The 17,085-nt window shown below is 41.2% G+C and overlaps 1 protein-coding gene across 1 annotated transcript in view; it reads right to left on the minus strand.

Moving 5' to 3' along the window:
• Positions 1-11,293: 11,293 nt before the first annotated feature.
• The window catches only part of LOC124594942 (signal recognition particle 19 kDa protein), a 74,586-nt gene continuing 68,794 nt past the window's right edge, over positions 11,294-17,085 (minus strand). Inside the window, exon 4 of the mRNA XM_047133445.1 lies at positions 11,294-11,504. Within this exon, the coding sequence (XP_046989401.1) occupies positions 11,371-11,504 (134 nt within the window). The 3' untranslated portion in view covers positions 11,294-11,370. The remainder of the gene's footprint in view (positions 11,505-17,085) is intronic.

A 17,085-nucleotide genomic window follows, 5' to 3' on the forward strand; every position in this document is an offset into this window, starting at 1 on the left:
AGCGCGTGATTTGCTAAAACAGACAATAAATCAGATGGAAAGCCCAAGATTGAATGTAAATTAGTAATAAAAGGGCATTCCAGCAGGTAGTGCAATGCGTACAAAGTGGTGGGGCAGCGCACCACTGAGCAAATGACGATGGCTAAAAAGGCAGTGCCCAATACGAAGCCGAGCTAAAATAATCTCCTCTCGACGGGAGAGCTGAGAAGAGGTCATCAAAGGTGCCAGGAGAGGCTTAATATCCTGGAGCTTATTCCCGCGAAGGAAGGACCATTGGCGATGCCAAAGGGACACCACCTCCTGACAGACGGCAACGCAGAGATCATCGGAGGGAATAGAGGTACTCGCGGGCTGAGGTAAAAGGACTGCAGCCTTGGCAGCAGCCTCGTTTCCTGGCAGACCAACATGACCAGGGATGCAAAGAAACATGACATTGGCTCCAACAAGAGTGAGCAAGTGACAGTTTTCCTGTACCCGCTGCACTAAGGGATTAGCAGTGTACAGCGCACAGATACTTTGGAGGGCACTGAGTGAGTCGGAGCAGAGGACACAATTGGGAAGGCTGTGTCGCCGGATGTAATCCGCAGCCTGATATGAGGCGAAAAGCTCGGCTGTAAATATTGCGGAGTGGGCCGGAAGCTGATATCGAAAGACACTGGTGCCAATGGCGAACGCACACCCAACCCCACAGTCAGTCCGAGAGCCAACAGTGTATATAAAGGTACTATCGCTAAATTCCATGCGAAGGTCATGAAACTGGAGGCAATAGACCAAGGCTGGAGTAGTGTCCTTAGGGGGCGAATGAAGGCCAAGGTTAACATGGGCCATTTCACGAAGCCAAGGTTGTGAAGGGTTCACACCCACGGGTAAAGTTGCAGGTAGCATGAAGTTAAGCCGCCGTAGCAAGTGGCGAAAGTAGACTCCAGGAGGTAACAGAGAAGAAGGACAAGCCCCAAAGTGATGATCGAAGGAATCATCAAAGGAGGCGACATAGGGAGGGTGGCCACGCAAGGCAAACAAACGGCATGCATACCTGCTGAGGAGAAAGTCATGGCGGTAGGACATTGGTAGTTCAACACCTCCAGCATGCAGACTGTCAACCAGGCTGGTGTAAAAGTGCCTGTCGCCAAACGGATGCCACAATGATGGGTAGTGTTAAGACAGTGTAAAAGGGATGGGTGTGCAGATGCATAAAGCATCCATAGTCAAGATTCGAATGGACAAGGAGGGTGGTTCTAGTGGCACCCCAAGAAGTACCATTGAGGACACATAGGACATTGAGGGACTGTGTACAGTGGGCTCCCAGGTAAGACACATGGGAGGACCAAGAGTGTTTCCTATAGAGCATGAGCCTCAGGAATTTTGTAGTGTCAACGAACGGAAGGGCAACAGGCCCAAAAGATGTAGAGATGGTGGAAGAAACCATTTGTGCCGCCAGAAATTCATAGACGGTTTTGTCAGTGGAAAAGTGAAAGCCATTGGCGATGCTCCAGGAGTAAAAATGATCAAGACAGTGCTGAAGACGGCGCTCAGTGAGACAGGTCTGTGGAGAACTGCAATAGATGGCAAAAATCATCAACAAAAAGGGAGCCGGAGACACCCGGCGGGTGACAGGCCATGATAGGGTTAATGGCGATAGCAAAGAGGATGACGCTCAGGACGGAAACCAGAGGCACACCATTTGTCTGAATAAAGGTGTCCAACAAAGCAGAACCTACATGCACCTGGAAAACTCGGTCTTGTAAAAATGCCCAAAGAAAACAGGGCAGGCGCCCACGGAATCCCCACATGTAAAGAGTACGGAGCATACCAGTTCACCAGTAGGTGTCGTAGGCCTTCTCCAAATCGTAAAACATGGCCACAGTCTGGGATTTCCGCAAACCACCATTCATGACATGAGTGGACAAAGTAACGAGATGGTCAACTGCAGAATGCCACGCTTGAAATCCACACTGTGCATTCGCGAGTAAATGGTGAAATTCGAGCCACCACACCAGCTGGGCATGAATCATACATTCCATCACCTTGCAAACACAGCTGGAAAGAGAGATGAGGCCGTAGCTAGAAGGAAGGTTTTTGTCCTTACTGGGCTTAGGTATGGGTATGACTGGCTTCACACCAGCGTCCAGGAAATGTGCCCTCAGGCCAGATACGGTTGTATGTGTTAAGCTGAAAGTGCTTGCCCGCAAGAGAGAGGTGCTGCAACATCTGAATGTGGATAGTGTCTGGCCCTGGGGCGGGGGACCGGGATGAACTGAAAGCACAATCTAGCTCCCTCATGGTGAAGGCAGCATTGTAGCACTCACAATTCGGAAAAGATAAGGGTATCGCCTGAGCCTCCTCCACTTGTTTCCTATGGATAAAGGCAGAGTGATAGTAGGAAGAGCTCGAAAATTCCACAAAATGGCAGCCCAAGGTGTTGGAGACAGCAACAGGATCCACGATGACAGCGGCACCTACTGTCAGGCTGGAAATGGGGGAATGGATCTTGGTTCCGGAGAGCCATCAGAGGTCGGCCCACACAACAGAGGAAGGTGTGAAACTGTTAAAAGAACTAGTGAACGAAATCCAACTAGCTCTTTTGTTATCCCAAAGAACTCAACAACACTTTGCACACATCTGTTTATAATGAATGCAGTTTTCCAGTGTAGGGTGGCAGTTAAAAATGTGGAGAGCACGTCTCTGTGCATAAATTGCATCATGGCACACCTCAGTCCACTAAGTGACTGGGACACGACATGGTAAAGAGGAAGTGCGAGGAATGGAACATTCTGCAGCAGAAAGGATAACATTTGTAAGATAGTCCACCTGGTCATCACAATTGAGGAAATCTTGTTCTGCAAAGGTCACCAGGAAGGAGTAAAGCGGCCAGTCAGCCTTAGTAAGCTGCCATTGGAAGTGGTCGCTCAAGTAAGCATCAGAAAGAATGGACTACTCAAGACGATGTGCAAGCTGGGCAGTGCAAAAGGGTTGGTCCAAATGGGAATAGGTGTGCGAGGAGTCAGAAAGGAAAGTGGGTGCACCAGTGTTAAGACAGAAGAGGTTGAGTTGGTTAAGAATGTCAGCCAAGAGGGCACCTCTCTGACAGGTCCTGGGGGAACCCCTAAGGGGATGATGCGCATTAAAGTCCCCGAGTAGCAAAAACGGTGGAGGTATCTGCCCAATAAGCTGAAGGAAGTCGGCCCTGGTGACATCGAAGGATGGAGGTACATAGATGGTACAGAGAGAGAAAGTCAGGTGGGGAAGGAAGAGGCGAACAGCAACAGCTTGAAGACGGGTCGTCAGGGAGATGGGTTGACTATGAAGGTCATCCCATATAAGTAGCATGACGCTCCCATGAGATGAGATGCTGACCTCAGGGGGAAGGTCAAAACAAAACGGTAAGTAATGTGGAAGCTCAAAGCGGTCTTGAGGGCACAATTTTGTTTCCTGAAGGCAAAGTACAGGGGGATGCTCCAATGGTAGAAGCAGCCACGAATCCTCTTTGTGGGACGGAAGGCCACAAACATTCCATTGGAGGACAGTCATAAGGAGGAAGAGATGTAGGGGTGTCAACACAGTGGTGGAGAGTCGCTACTACAGGGCACAGAAGCAGGAGGATCGAGCTCCATGGGGTCCACACAAGCATCGGCGTGCTTGTGCGGTCGGCCAGTGGAGTCCAACACCAAAAAACAGTTGGTGGTGCACACTGACAGAGGCCAGCCGGGATATGCGACCATGTGGCGACACCATTGAGCAGGATCTTCAAGTTGGTGAAGGGGAAGAAGGTTTGTCTTTAGAAGACTTCTTAGAGCCCTTCAGGCTGAGGAAGGCTTGGGTGGTGTTTGGCTGGGGGAAGTCTTCTCGGGAGTACTCCTTCTGGCCTTTCCTGCCTGCCGGTTGTGTAGTAGGTAGCTCCACCCCTTTAGGCGAGAGTTTGACAGTTTGTTGCACAGTGGGACGGGGGGATGGTGATGCTACCTTGACACTGGGCAACTCCACAACCTCAAAGCCAAATCTGAGGTTGCACGTCAGTGTAGCCATGTCATTCATGGAGCGAGGGGTAACAAGAACTGAACTATAAGTGCCAGACTGGAGAACACAGGGTTTGCGATTAGCCAGTAACTTGCGAGCTACTGGGTAAGGCACTCTTTCCTTGACCCAAATCTCTTGAACAGCCCAGTCATCTAGATACATGGGACAATCCCAGGAGGCAGCGGCATGGCTGACATTGCAGTTGATACAGCGGGGAGAAGGAGGTGGACATTCGCCTTGTGTGCATCCTTGCCACAGGTTATGAATTTGGCTGGGTGTCGACATGATGTTCTAGTGTGATTGAACCGATGAGACTGGTAACAGCACATCGGATTCGGAATGTACGGCCGGACTGTGATGATTTCGTAGCCTGCTTTAATCTTGGATGGCAGCACCACCCTATCAAAAGTGAGGAATCGACCTTTTTCATTAAACGATGAATGGCAATGACTCCCTTATCAGAGAGGTAAGATTGTATTTCAGGCCGTCAAGCGGCCTGGTGAAAATTACACCATAGGAAGAATTCAAATTTCTATGTGCCTCGACACAAACAGGGTTGCCATGGAGAAGCGAGACAGCAAGTAGTTGTTGTGCTTGAGCATTAGAAGCTGTCTCCAAAAGCAAGGTGTCATTCCATAAATGAGAGCAGGATTTCACACGGCCAGCAACTGCATGAACACTTTTCTGAATAACAAACGGATTGACCGTGGCAAAGGACTGACCGTCTTCAGTACACGATACCACAAGGAACCGCGGTGCAGTGGGAAGAGTCTTCGAATCAGTAGCCTCATTACGTTTACGTTTCATCAACGTCAATGGAGAGGATGAGTGACTCATCGCGAGGAAATTCACTATGATTGCCAGCATCTCTGATGGCGCTGTCCTTCCAACTAGGGGCCCCCTACACAAGGGGGTGCACCTGCCTTAAGTGACTGTTCACACCTCAGGTCACACCGTCCGAACACCTGACAGAGGGACCAATGGGCAATCTCTAAAGGTTACAGCACAGGCAATCACCCCTCCATGGGCCTGGCCTGTACCAGGGGGTATGTGCAAACCGTACCTGTCGACCCCGGGCTGGGAATTACGAGTTACCCAGTCACCTTTTACGCATCAGACACGTGGGTTGGCCTTCAGGAGCACACAGGGAGGAAGAAGAAAAAAGAGGACCCTCAAACACCGAAGCAGAGGAACAAGAGGAGGAGGGAAACAAAGAAAGGAAAAAGAAGCCGAAAAGAAAGTTGAAACTGTTCGCAGGTCAGTAAGAGAATGCAGAACATTCCCAATAATACCCCAGACATGTTCCCCAAGGGAGGGGAAAAAGAATAGCAAGAGGATAGACATGCAGCACAGAAGGGAAAAAGTGCTGCAAAAGCTGGGGCCCCATGGTAGCCAAGCACAAACCTGCCAAAGAGTGACGAGCTCCTTGGGGGGACTTTTGAAAACAGGGGTAGGTGTGGTGCTGAGTCAAATGCTTTTTGTAAATCAAGAAATACAGCATTTACTGATTGCCTTGATCCAAAGCTTTCAGTGTGTCATGTGGGATAAGTGTGAATTGGGTTTCACAAGATCGATTTTTTTTTTAAATCCATGCTGGTCGGCACTGAGGAGGTCATTCTGTTCAAGATACCTCATTATAGAACTTACATGAAAGTTTAAGATTTCTACGAGGGTAATCCCAAAAGTAAGGCCTCCTATTTTTTTATACGTATATAGACCCGTTTATTTCTACAATGGTTTACAACAGTTTACAGCTTGAACATTTAGCTATTTTTTGACATAATCACCATTTCAATCGATGCATTTTTGTAGACGCTGTGGCAGTTTTTGTATGCCTATGTCATACCAGCTCCCCGCCATGCAGTCTCCCGCCCCTTTGTTCATCGTGAATTTCGATCTGACCAGCTGCAAACTCTCTACGCCACTTACGAACATTTTTGACATCCATGCACGACTCCCCATACACTTCCGTCAAATGGTGATGGATTTCAATTGGCACAGTGCATTCAAAAACTGAATAACTGCACACAATTCACACTTGGTGGTAACATCCAACGGAAGCTCCATTCTCAATGGCTGCCAAGCCAAGACTGAGTGCCTCAGCACGGCCTGCACATGTTTACACACAGCGCATGAAGCACTCTTCATAACAGTGTGACCAACTGTCACACAAACAGAGTTCTGTATTTATAAAAAAAATAGGAGACCTTACTTTAGGGATTACCCTCATAAGTAGTCAGAATGTAATTTCACTAAGATTAACTTTAAGGTAAAAATAAACCAAAAGCAGCCTTATCATACCGGTTGTTTTTAAGACATTATAGTCGCCAATAACTGTGGAATTTATTTATTTTCACTACTGAAATTTCAACTTTTCAAGTCGTATACTGTGAAAGACTGTGCTTTAGCACATGCCATACCTTAAAAACATTATGAAAAATCAAATTTCATTCTTGTATCTGAATCTTGGAACAATGTTAGCATCTTTAACATAAATCTCAACAAACCACTGTTCCCATACACTGTTTACATGTCAGAAGATTTAAAAAAAATTTGACATGTTCTAGAGCACAGTCCTTTGCAGCATGCCACTTGAGAATGGCTTTAAATTAAAATTGCAATAGTGAAAATTAGTAATTTATACAGTCAGTGACAAGTATGTCTTTTAATAAGTTTTATATGACTGTACCCCAACCATGAGGAGTTAATCATATTGGTTATGTTATGGGTATATTACCTAAGGAAATGCATCAAAAGCTTTTATTATTCATAATTGAAGAGTATAAACATTACATATTACATACAGCATGTAGATATACTTAAAGTAAGATCATTTGAAAAGTGGGAGATTAAGAGGTTATGCATATATGCATATATCGAGAGACGGTGCACATCTTCAATGTGGGATGGCGATCGCAACAACTTCACAAAGGAAACATACACTCGGATGCAGGAATAAATATTTGATAGATTGTTTACCTGCCTTGGAGATGTGCAGACATCCAAAGCATAGATAAACATACAATGGAAGCTGGTTACCATAAATGTTAAATGATACTGAGTTTCATTCACAGTCTGGATATTGAACCAAGATGTTAATGTAATTTGGTTCATGTATGTGTTGGTGAAGAGGATATACAAACTGTTAACTCAATATGATTATTACAAGTTATTGCACAAATGTGATGTAGCAATTCTGAGTTTTAAAGCAATTATAATTGGAGAAGCCTCAGAAAAATCCAAGAGCACAACAGTCACACATAGAGATAAATTAAGATCATTAGCACACTGAATGTTACGCCTCAACTGCTATTCAAAAATAAATATCTACTGAAGAGCAGACAGGAGAACATGAAAAACTCTAATTTCAAACTGAATGTGCACCCGAATTGACACACAAACTATCACACTTCCACCTTCCGGCAGAATCCAAAACAGAGTATTCACTCTAGCCTCTGGCTGGCTCTTATATACCCTCCTGGACTCCTCATAACTACCTGTTGTTAGGTTCAGAATTTGCATCAGTTTAAATTTACTATATCCATATCCTCAATGCTAACTAATATCTAATTACATAGGAAGATGTATGGTTTTGGGTTGGTTGATTTTAGATATTGAAGTAATCTATAAAATAAGGGAAAGGCATCCACTAACCTATAGTGGACTGAAGCATGCCACACGGAAGCAGGTAGCAGAAAACAGTACTCACTCTGGCTTTCAACTATACTGACATTTAAAATATTTCTAATACATTGCTTATCTTTTCAGTCTCTCAGTTGCACATTTTTTAAATACATGACCAGTTTCGAGCTCTCTGGGTCACCTTCAGATCTACACTGATGTGTGGTTCTGACACAGACACAACAGGGAGAGCTAAATTTATCATATATTTTTTTTTAAAAAAAAGTGTATAACTGGGACAGAAAAATAAATGATACATTAAAATTACTCTTGCTCTTTCTCTAGTAATCCCCCAGTTGAAGTGTGTCTATGTTTGTGATTGTGTGTACCGTTACTAGCAAAAGAGCAAGAACTCGAAAGCTAGTGTGGATACTGTTTTCTGTTACGTGTTTCTGTGTGCGATGCATCAGTTCACAATGCGTGAGTGGTCGCCTTTCTCTTATTTTATATACTTTTTAATTCAGAAATTTCCAGATGTTGAAGTAAGTTGTACTATGGATAGTCTGTCAACAATTTACAAAAAGAATTGCACAATTTTACTAAATTATTAACAATCTCCAAAATGTATTATTAAAAAAAGTGGCAATCATTCCTACAGAAAATTTCCTGCTCTTTCTGTTGGTGCAGTCAGTTTTCTCATAAGTTTAATAAAATTTTAAATACAGGTGATTTTTGTTACAAAACCATTAAACAGCTGAATATAGCATAATAAACCAGACAAAACATGCCTCATAAAAATAGTGTACAGCATGTATGATAATATCCTTAGCACGTCCACAGTGCTGTTTTGTGGAGCATCTTACTTGATTAAACAGTTTTCTATCAAATTTATGTAATAAACATGTTGTATCAGTGACTTGTGATATTGCCAACAAAAATTGGTACATCACATCAGCTAATGTGTATCGCCAAGATTTTTAATCTGACAAAGTAATAGTTACTGTATCATCGTAGGTTAAGTAGTTAGTAACTTTACAATATTTGACTGTTACTCCATTCCTCACCCTAATGAACCTTAATTGTATTTTTGGTAGCAGTAGAAAAGTGGTCTCAAATTGTTCAGCATGTCATAGTCTTCAAAGTGATGAATTGTGCTTCTCTATACCTCGCATGGTTGATGCAATACAATCAGATAAGTGCTATGCCGCAAAAACCATCATAACATGAGCTCAGATGAACAACACACTGGAACTTTTAGTAATATTGAAGTTCAACAGTGACACATGGACACCTTTTGCTCTAAGTGGCCAGCGTGGGATGGCAATGACAGCTGCAAGTGCACACGACAAAGAAAGATCATAGAGGAAGACTTCACACCAGGTACAAGTGGTGGCACTGCAAACAATACTGAACAGTGCACACAAATGGATGCAGAGAGGGTCACCTCAATATCATCCATGTCATTATCGTGATGCAATCTAGCCAATCAGATGCTGTCCTCTGGGCATACACGAGGGAACTCACCACCTTCACAACAAACATAGTCCCTAATTGATGGAGGCAGTGGCTTGGGATTTTTTCCAAATTTGATGCAGCAAGTTTTTATCCGAGGACTCCAATGATAAAGCCTCATAGCCTACTTTACATCACTTTAGTTTTACAAGGCTTCTGTAGCACCAATGAGCACTGTGCTAACTTCAGCAAGCTGCTGGTGCAGCATTTTATGTTACCAAAATCCAGGACACGCATACGACGTTGTGATGGGAGCTATGTGATGTTTACCCCATTTGCACGTCAACATATCTGACTGTAGCACATATATATAATGGCTGCCCAGCTGGCTTGAGGCATCAGATTGGTGACCACTGTAAAGCAGGCTACTGTCATGTGGCCTAGAGATCCTCTAATGGTGTCTGCTGGTGCAGACATCATCCTTTATCGCCCTACAGGTCTGCCTCCTGTATGGTCCAGCATCAGCTCCGATGGGCCTAAAGTCGAACTAGGACTCTTTGAGACGCTGGCATGCCTAGTGTCTACCATCTACAAGCATGTGCCCAAAAAGCCATTTTGCAATGTTTACAAGCTGTGGCCAGGATACTGACAATGCATAGCTGCTTGGGACTGTGGGTTCGATGCCCACTCCCCGCCTGCTGTAGCATTGGATTTCCAATGTATGCTGAACCTAAGAAATAAATCAACTAGTTCTAACCTGTGTGTGACTGTATATGCATCTGCTTCCACTAGAGAACATGCAACAGCAGGGATGAGGAAGTTGAACTGGTTGCCTCAGGATTACAACTTTCAATGTGATCAACCTATCAAGCACTGTTCACACCATTACAGTCCCATAATTTACTATCATATACCTACTCACGGGTCAAATGAAAAGTCGTGGCCATTGCAAGATCAGAAAATGCAAGTAGAATCTGTCCATACCAATGGGCTCAAAAACTCATACAAAACACAGATAGTTAAGGCCTTTCTGTCTACTGAAAGTATAAGCTGAACTTGCCATCCACCTATTCACACTGAAAATGTCTTTCACTATAACTTACACTGGAATGCTGACTTACTGGTGACTGCTGTTAAGTGAAACAGTATGATAATTTACATAGAAAGAGCTAGTCTTCGGATGAAGCGAAAAACTGGATATAATTACACACAATTTCACTTCATCCGTTAACATTCACATACACTGTGACAGCAGTAAACAACAGCATTCTTTGCAGAATTCTCATGGCAGTGATACAGACGCTGAGGTGAGATGAAACTGTAATGAAGAACTACATCCACAACAAAATTATAAACGCACACCATTTATGTTATCAAATAAGCTAGCTTCACAAATAGTGCAAAAAACAAAAGCAAAGAGAAATAAGTAAAATAAACACAGAGGAATTACAAAGTACTGGGCATATTAATGTTGTCACGATGTATTATCAAGCATATTAATGTTATCATGATGTGTTATCAGCTATTATGTGATCTGTGTACCTTTACACAAAAAATTTTAATCATTATATGTACCAGCTATTTAATAAGGTACTAACCGAAAGCAATGTGCACTAAATGCCAATAAAAAATAAAAATAAAATACTAAACATCACTAGTAAACTATTATGAAGGTTAAATTTCTTTAAGTTTGTGAATTATGTTTATTTGAACATCAAGCATCGGAAAGCAGTGTCATAAAAAGAATCCGCTTCAGATCTTCAGTGCATAGCGATTGTGATGTGAACGAAACACTAAGAGACTGGAGAGCTGCTGAAATATGCAGGATGCCTACAGTCCTTACTGGACAAGTCAATATTATGATGAAGTGTGTTAAAAGCAGTCCTTTCAGTAATGTTTTCAAGTATGTACCACAATTTTCTATTTTGCTTCAAATCACTTAAAAGGGAAGTTAACAGAGGACTTACAAAAAAAAAAAAAAAAAAAAAAAAATTGCCAACAAAGGCTTCTGACACATTTTTGAAAATTCACTCATTCTATTAGGATATCATAAAATTAGTAATGTAGTAATCTTCAATGTTCTGATAGTGTTATACTATTGTACACTTTCTTTACCGTCTCTATAACATTACCTCCAAACAAGCACAGGAATTTTAAACAAGTTATACTATACATTTGTAAACACACATAACATTAAAATAAAATCTATAATATATTAATTTTTATTTGTGTAGCCATAATATTAATTTATACAGCTGTAGAAAACATACAGGATGTGAAACATTATCTTCTTCCCTTTGATTTCTTTTTTGCACCACCAGAAGACTGTGCCTGATTTGTATCAGCAGCAGACTGTTTCCCAGAGCGTGATTTCAATTTTGGAATCATCTGCCCCAAGTAAAGCATGATAGAGTCTCCTAAAAAATTAAAAAAAATTGTATGAGTCTAGTTCTTCTGTGGGATAAGAACGTATAACAAAAGGTGAAAACTAATTTCAGGCCAATCTTCTTAATAAACTAAAAATTATTCCACTATCTTAACAAGAGATCAGTGAAGTTATTTTGTCTATTCACACAAGAGAACTGGACAGGAAATGCTGGGGAGGTACAGAACGTCTGTAAACTGAAAGGCAAGCAGTGCTTGTGGTGAGAGAAGTTGTATTTCACAAAAGAACTTTACAATTGCCAATAATGATAACTAAGAACAATTTCCCCTCAAGCAGTGTGAATCGTGTGCAGAGAATTACATAGATTCTGTCCATGTGTGTTTCTTGCATTAGTACTGTTAGTAACACAATCTGTATTCCACGTAGTGTTAATGCATTTTATGGAAAATAAACACCCCCGTGCAAGTCTGCACACTGCATTACCAGCAATTCGTAAGGCGAGTCATGACGGATCAGTATAACATTATGAAGCATCCTGTAGTTGCTTCTTGAGGTGTAGTGTGGTAGACAGAGGGGGCAATTGCCTGCTCACTCTTCAGTTTGCAGAGCTAGGAAAGAGGGAAGTGCATGACCACAATTTGGCACCCTACCCTCCCTCATGGTTCTACCTCTCACCTCTTCCTCTCCAGCCTATTACACCCCCTTTTCATAGGAAATTTAATATAGTTTATGTTTTAATGAGAAACGTTTTTGCTACAAATTGCAGTTTTCAATTTATTCAAGAAAATGTAAAATGTGACATTTAAATGCCCGACTCCCACACTCACACTCTACTGGTCAAGATTTTTAATGTGTTGTTCATGGCACTCCCTCCCACTACTGTACAAAAATTTGCTACTAATCAATTTTTTTCCTCCTAAGTTTTCTTCATTGACTGGACTAATATCTGCCCCACTGTCAGTATCACTCTTCCCAAGGTGGTATTCTCCTGCTCACAGAAGTTACACAATTTCATCATACATACCTATCCCACTTCTGTTTCTAATATCCTGCCTCATGGATCAAATCCCTACGAAAACGATTCCGTATGGCTGCCCACCACACATGCAACAGTCCTGTGATTAGCATCTTCTGTCCCATCAGAAGAAGGGCTGTCTATGAAAGCATACACATCATTCACCCACATTGGATGAGTGGACACTTTTTGATTATGGTCAGCTGGTAACTGGATCATACAATTGCTCAGCACACTGTTCAACATAATGGTTACAATATATATAAATAATCTAGTGGATAAATCTTCACAGTTAGTGCAGGGACTGACAGCTGATGAAGTATACTAAGATATGTAATGGATGCACATAAACAGGAAAAGGGACCCATTCCTCTTTGATTATAATGTTCGCGATAAATTGCTGACTTGATGACAAATGTAAAATACAAGTACCTAGGAGTAACTGCCCAGAGTGACAGCATAAAAGTAATTTTAAGAAAAGTGAATGGTAGACTGAGATTAAATGGACAAATCATAAGGAAGCATAATTTATCAACAAAAGAAGTGGCTTACAAAATACACCTTTGACTAATTATTGCGAATTGTTCATCAATTTTCCAGTGTTAGCAGAGCAATGTGTTTCATCACAGGATCGCTTTGTAAGTACGAGTGCATTATGGAGATGCTCAATAATCTCAGTGACAGACATTGAAACAAATGTGTTGTGCATCATGGAAACATTTACTGTTGAAATTATAATCATGTACTTTCCATGAAGAGAGAGACAACATATTGTTTCTATCCATATATGTCTAACGAAACAATGATGGTGAGAAAATCAGATAAATTTGAACTCGTGCACAGGCTTGTCAACAGTCATTCTTCCCATGGTGCACCACTTACAAATGGAAGAGGATATGAGGGAAATGATAATAGTACCAGACGTATCCTCTGCCACACACCGGAAGATGGCTTGTGGAATATACATACATATGTGGTTGTCTTAAAATTTTCATTCCTACTTCAGGACATTAATGCCTACCATAGCACTTGATATTCTTTTGTGCTGACTGTGAAAACCTTGGTGCCTACAGGCAATTACAATACTTTTGCTCCACAAAACGATGGGCATCTGCAAAACTGATCTTACATTGTGAGACTTCATAGCCAGATAGCAAGTGGTGTTAACTCTATAACATCATCACTTCCTATGTTTCTCTCCACTTCATACTGCACCAACTTTCTTGCACATTAGGTAACAATCCACATCTCCTCATCCCAGCTCATTATAACTTTTTGCAGACTGCAACAATGTGACATCTAAAATATTCATGCTTTTTCTCTAATCCCAGTGATCACTGTCTGTTTATAGGTTATGGTTTGGCCTAAGGGTGGAATAAAATCTAACAACTGCACACTTTTTAAATAACATCCTGTATTTTTCCCCCACAATCAGAATCTATGTGTTGTTAAGTGATTTGCACTTGTCATTGAGTTCAAAAGATATGAGGAATAATGAATGTGCAATGCTATTGCAACCTATTATAATTAAAGATTTTGAATTTCTTAGGAAATAAGCCCAACTATGTTTTAAGTTCCCTACATCAACTTGTTTACTTTTGGCTATGGCTGATTAATTTTGATAAAAAAATCCTTCTGATGCTTGACTTCATCACTGCACTTGGGAAATTACTAGTTCTGGTGTCTTCAGTTCCAATAATTGTTCAGTGATACCATCAGTCAGCTACATGGATTTTCACAGTTGTCAAGAAATATTGTTTCACAATAATCATTAGTTTTTTCACAAAATTCCCAAGATAAGCTTTCCATGAAGACTCAACTCATTCTGATACTACTTTTATCATTCATTTGACATACTCTTGATTTCAGTTAGTTCTATAAAGAAATGGTTCTCACCACCTGCCAAAACTAATGCTGTGTGATTTACAGGCAATACCCTCAATCTGGAGGACAGTATGTGTAGTAGTTAACGGACCTCTAATATTTCAAATTTTAGTGAGAGGTCTACTTTCAGAGCAAAGGGTTGCAGGCTGGCAATTTTTATTATTTACTTGTATCAACAAATAGTATAAACTTATTTATTAATCCTAATATAATACAGTATTTACAATATAAGGAAAAGGATTGATTGCTATTCACTGCAAAGATAACATGTTGAAGTTGCGGACAGGTACAATGAAAAGACTGTAATACATTTAGCTTTCGACCAAAGTGTTCTTCAGAAAAGGAAACACACACACACACACACATACATTCATTTACATGAGCAAGCACATCTATGTGGAACTAAAGCAGCACCCTGGAGGGAGTGGGGAAGGTGAAGGGATAGCAGAGTACCGATGGGGTGAGAGAAGAGTGCTCTTGGCTGAGTGTGCAGGGACTAGATGGAGACATGACAAGACTGCCATCAGGTGCAGCATCCGGAGATTGTGCAGTGCGGAGTGAGGGAGAGGGAAAGAGGGAGGGGGTGCAGCAAAAAAGGAAAGGATGTTCTAATACAGAGGAAGAAAGTATCAGCCTTCATGCAGCCTTCGAACTTAACCTAACCTAACCTACTGTTATATATGTTTTGTGACATCATATCCTTTAGACTGCTGCGGAGTGCCGCCTTTAAATACATTCTGTGTAGATCCCAAAGATCACTTGAGAGTGTGTTATGATTCGGTAAGTCACATAGATTTCCACTGCTTTTATTTCTATGAACACCAACCAAATTTAGGTTGGCAACAATATGTAAACATGCTGGATGACAGTCATATAATAAATATTTTATTTATCAGAAGTTACCTTACACATAGTGTTAGAGCCTGTCAGCCCAAGTGAACTTCACGGCCAGAGACCTGGAATCAACTGCAGCTACAAAGTCATCATATTTCACTGATAAGTTGAATTTGTGGAGTATTAGTGCTATATTGAGCAGGGGCTACAATTTATTAATTGATCTCAAGCCTAGGGAACACCATAAAGTCTAGTTTGTGACATGACTTCGATTTCTTATGACTTCCTTTTGTAGAAGTTTGTTCCAATTACTGTGAAAATTTGTAAAAAATAGTCACTCCCCTTGGAATTAGAAACAGCACAACTTGTTCTAGCATTTCTTATATTCACATAATGCTTTCTCATTAACTATCACTCTTTTGATGTATTGTATGTAATTTCTCTCTTATATTCTCAATATATCAAAAACTTTTGGTTGTAATCTTCCCTAGCCAACTACCATCAGTACCCACTGATCTTCACACTCCGCAACCATGTTACTGTTCTATTTATTGTTAATAAAGAACTTCTTATACTTCATTTTTGTATTGATTCCACCTACTCTTATTTATTCGCCACTACACTACACTTTTCTCTCAACTCAACAACTAACTGTTTTCAACATCCAAAATTCCAACACTGGTTTTTCACTTTTCATTTACATGTGGAAAAAATTCTCTTGTTGCTTGAGTCTTATTAACAAATGTATCAAAAGACATTCTTTACTTACTTTGTAGTTGGTCAAAATTCAATACCACTTTTTTTCACTTGTTAAAAAATACACTGACTTAGCAATGAAAAATGTAACACACCTTTTGGTAGTTCTTTCACGAAATACAACAAATATTGCAAGAGAAGAAAAACATCTCAAAAAAACAATAAATGAAGCCAATAATAAAGTCAGGAAAAATTCTTTGACATATTAAAAACAATCATTTTATGACAACAGTAACTGTAACAAAGAAAGGAATAGTCTGTGTGCACTGCCGCCCCCCCCCCCCCCCTCACACACACACACACACACACACACACACACACACACACACACACACAGAGAGAGAGAGAGAGAGAGAGAGAGAGAGAGAGAGAGAGAGAGAGAGAGAGAGAGAGAGAGAGATTTGCAAGAACAAGTGAAGAAGTCAAAAGATGAAGTATGAGAGCATGCTGAAAAATAATGCCTCCGAATTTCTCATTCCAATCCCAATACCAGTCGCACATCAGTACACATGCGAAAGCACATGCTACCTATTATGTTCGAAAATGCTGCACATAAAAAGGGATTGTTCCAGGACTCATGCCTTAGGTTCTGTAGTAACATAAAGGTGGGATCAAGTGTTTTGGTCAGCCCTTAGGCTAGGGACTATTTGGGTACTCAACAGAAGAATCATCCTAGTGTCACTATCCAACAGTACTGGACTAAAGTACCTAGATTACATACTTCCTCCTGCTTAAGCAAATGTAGCAAATCAGTTGATTCTTTTTGCATTTGATGTGGTCTAAGGTGGGCCATAAGGGGCTTATGGAGGCACCATTAGTTCATGGGCATATCCTTAGAAAATCCCAAAAAAGATTTTTTTTACCATTTTTTGTACCAAAACTGAGCTGTGCATTCCAAGACATCCATGCACAGCAAATTGCTGAAACTTTTATGATATATTTCTAAGATCCCGAACTTGAACAACCTTGAAAATTTTCTTGATATATTTATCTGTTTCCAGTACACAGAGGTTCCAAGTTATTAAGTTATTAGCTAGTGGGCAGTTCCTCAGAGAAACTCCCCCCCCCCCCCCCCCCCAAAAAAAAAAAAAAAATGTTTTTAACCAATTTTTCATACCAAAAC

The sequence above is a fragment of the Schistocerca americana genome, chromosome 2, assembly GCF_021461395.2.
Source record: "Schistocerca americana isolate TAMUIC-IGC-003095 chromosome 2, iqSchAmer2.1, whole genome shotgun sequence".
NCBI lineage: Eukaryota > Metazoa > Arthropoda > Insecta > Orthoptera > Acrididae > Schistocerca > Schistocerca americana.